Source organism: Lepeophtheirus salmonis, chromosome 11, assembly GCF_016086655.4.
Source record: "Lepeophtheirus salmonis chromosome 11, UVic_Lsal_1.4, whole genome shotgun sequence".
NCBI classification, from domain to species: Eukaryota; Metazoa; Arthropoda; class Copepoda; order Siphonostomatoida; family Caligidae; genus Lepeophtheirus; species Lepeophtheirus salmonis.
This window is the reverse complement of record NC_052141.2, coordinates 18,292,076-18,294,692: the sequence shown is the minus strand read 5'-3', so window position 1 is coordinate 18,294,692 and position 2,617 is coordinate 18,292,076. Positions and strand designations below refer to the sequence as shown.

Below are 2,617 nucleotides of genomic sequence, written 5' to 3'. Positions count from 1 at the left end.
AAACACAAAGTCTACCTATCTGAATATGTTAGTTAATTTTTTATGTAACGATAATTTCTCCAAAGTATATACTTATTCCTACATCTTAATACTACTGATAGTTAATTTAATCAACCAGCCACTATTGAAGCCCCATGAATCTTTTTAAATTAAAAAAAAAAAAACTCTCCGAGGAACATTTACCTAGGATGATGACGCAATATAGATTAATGAAGTATTTTATTGACTTCAAATATGGATACAGAAACAAGGATTAATTTGTCATTTTCAAATCTCCATTGATACAGAAAACTTCTTCCCCGTTTCTGGTCACAGAGAGAGTTCCATGAATGGTTCCCTTGGCGAGGTTGGAAATGGAAGGTGGGATGTCAGGTAGAACAATACCAGAGATCTCACCTCCATATTGTCCTGCCTTCAAAGGGAAAGAACAGCTTTGGCCCTCTGGAAAATAGTCTGGACACAAGAAATACGCATATTTTGTGACAATCTCCTCCAGTTTGTAGGAACAAGAGCCCAAATGCAGGCCTGAAGGGCTCTAGATATGTATGTTAGCAAAAAGAGAAGATTTTATTTATAACTATTCAATGAATTGTATTCCGTTATCTCACTTCAATGCAGGGGATGGGAATGGAGACAATTCCTTTCTTGACCAACTTGAGTTCAACATCCACATCTCCATCGAGGTCCTTGTGAAGATCAAAGAGGGCTTTCAAATCCAGACTGGTTCCACTAACTACTGGAAGGGGATAAGGAGAGAGGGCAATGTCTCCTTCTCCCAAGTTATCGGGATTGCAGGACTCCCACTCCAGATCCTCTCCAGACACGGCAATGAACAAAAGTGCAAAGATGGCAATGATCTTCATGTTTCTCTTCCTGGATCAATCAAATTGAATTGAATGAATCGAATGTGGAGATGTATCTTTTTATATGTCTTATCTCTCAACAACAATTACAAGTGTAGATTGTTGAAGTTGTAATTTAAATATTTACTTTCTTCATCTTTTATCAAGTTCTGCAGTAATAAATTGATTTCAGTCCTTAGTAAATAGAGGAACACATTCTGAGTGTTAAACTTCTTTCACATTGGTGTGCTCAATTTTAATGAGGATACAAGCTACTCCAAACTCATCCAGATAACTCTTTCCCAAAGAAACAGAAAAAAGAGGCAAGGAAACAAATAGCTAAAGAACGTTTCTCATCAAAAACATAAAATGTATAAGATTTACTTTCTTTATCTCTTATCAAGTTGTGAAATAATAGAATGGTGTTTGCTTTGTATTATGACATTTGGTGATAAAATGGTGTTCATATTTCATAACGATACTGAAAATCAACTTGGCCACCATGTCAATTTGAAGAATATTTTAGAGAGGAGCAGCTAATATGTCATGACGTTCCAGCTGCTACTTATTTGTATTCATGAGCGATATTTGTTTTATTCATTTGATATCCATTGAGTCAAAACAAGTTATCATTGATATTTGGTTGGATTGTGACGTGTGCCCATTTTTTTATAATTAATTGATAAGGGCCAAAGAAAAGCATTAAAGGTAGGCTATCACATATATCATATGTGCCAAAATGACGCAAGATATTTTTTTTTTATTTTGCATTTTACTCCTCTTAGCAAGTAAATAGGTGTAAAAAAAGTGTTCTTCATGGATGTTTTTTTATATGAAAATGTCGAATAAAAGGAAATTTCTTGGTTGATTCATTTTTATTTAATTATTCTATAAGTTTGATATTGTTCATGAATATTTAATTCATTATTATATAGTATAACTTTATAATCTGTGTTATCAAATATGCTTTGTGGCTCTATACAAATTTGATTAAGGGGAAGAGGGGGCAAAATTGTTTTTAAATAGTAAAGGCTGCCTTCCCTTAAAATCCCTTAAAATTCAACCAGAATAATGGAAAACTTTAAACAATAAGGCTGAGTGATGAGTGGATTGAACAAGATTATTAACTACAACTCTAGTCTTGAAGGTCTGGAAATAAATGTAAGGTCACTGAAGTGCTTATTATATGCGGACGATCTTACCTTATTTCTAACAAGAAAACCTGGTACTCCCAAGCCATTAAAGTCATTCAGGATTTCCAAAAAATTCTGGTCTCTCCATCAACATAAAGAAGACTAGGATCTTATGAGTAGTGAAGAAAAGAAAACCTTTATCTATCACAAGGCCAAGGTTTCAACAGCTTGGTATTAGCGATGGCATGGAACATGCAGATCAAAACCTCATTTTCAAGAACCCAGTCACTGACAAACGTCAAAAATGGCTGAGGTACAGACTTGGGGACGTCATGTTGTTTTTTTTGAAAACAATTTTTTCCCAAAAAGAATTGGATACCTCTTTTCATTTATTTTATTAATGTTTAAAAATTACCCCAATCCTTAGGATGGGGAGGAAGAAGTCTGGAGATATTTTCATGTGAGATTGAGTCCTTCAGATTGGTTCTTTGAAACATCCTCACGATATAAGGATAGGTGGAAGATTGAAGGCTCATCTCCAAAATACAATGTATAATATACGCATTGAAGCACAAGAACTTTGTTGCTCCAATATTACGTCTCTAAATCAATAATAATTCTTGATTCCCTCTCCATCCATGG

General features: G+C 34.3%; 1 protein-coding gene across 1 annotated transcript; it reads right to left on the bottom strand.

Moving 5' to 3' along the window:
* Window positions 1–202: 202 nt before the first annotated feature.
* On the bottom strand, window positions 203–948 carry LOC121126456 (uncharacterized). Its single transcript, XM_040721785.1, has 2 exons — window positions 609–948; window positions 203–535 (listed from the first exon to the last, which is right to left on the bottom strand). Exons 1-2 carry the CDS (start codon window positions 861–863, stop codon window positions 254–256), a joined length of 537 nt encoding a protein of 178 aa, XP_040577719.1. The 5' UTR covers window positions 864–948; the 3' UTR covers window positions 203–253.
* Between the last annotated feature and the right edge of the window lie 1,669 nt (window positions 949–2,617).

Coding starts and splice junctions, on each gene's coding strand:
- LOC121126456 (XM_040721785.1), bottom strand. CDS start 863: ATGAAGATCATTGCCATCTTTGCACTTTTGTTCATTGCCGTGTCTGGA. Junction 536..608: donor TTCCCATCCCCTGCATTGAA/GTGAGATAACGG, acceptor ATACATATCTAG/AGCCCTTCAGGCCTGCATTT.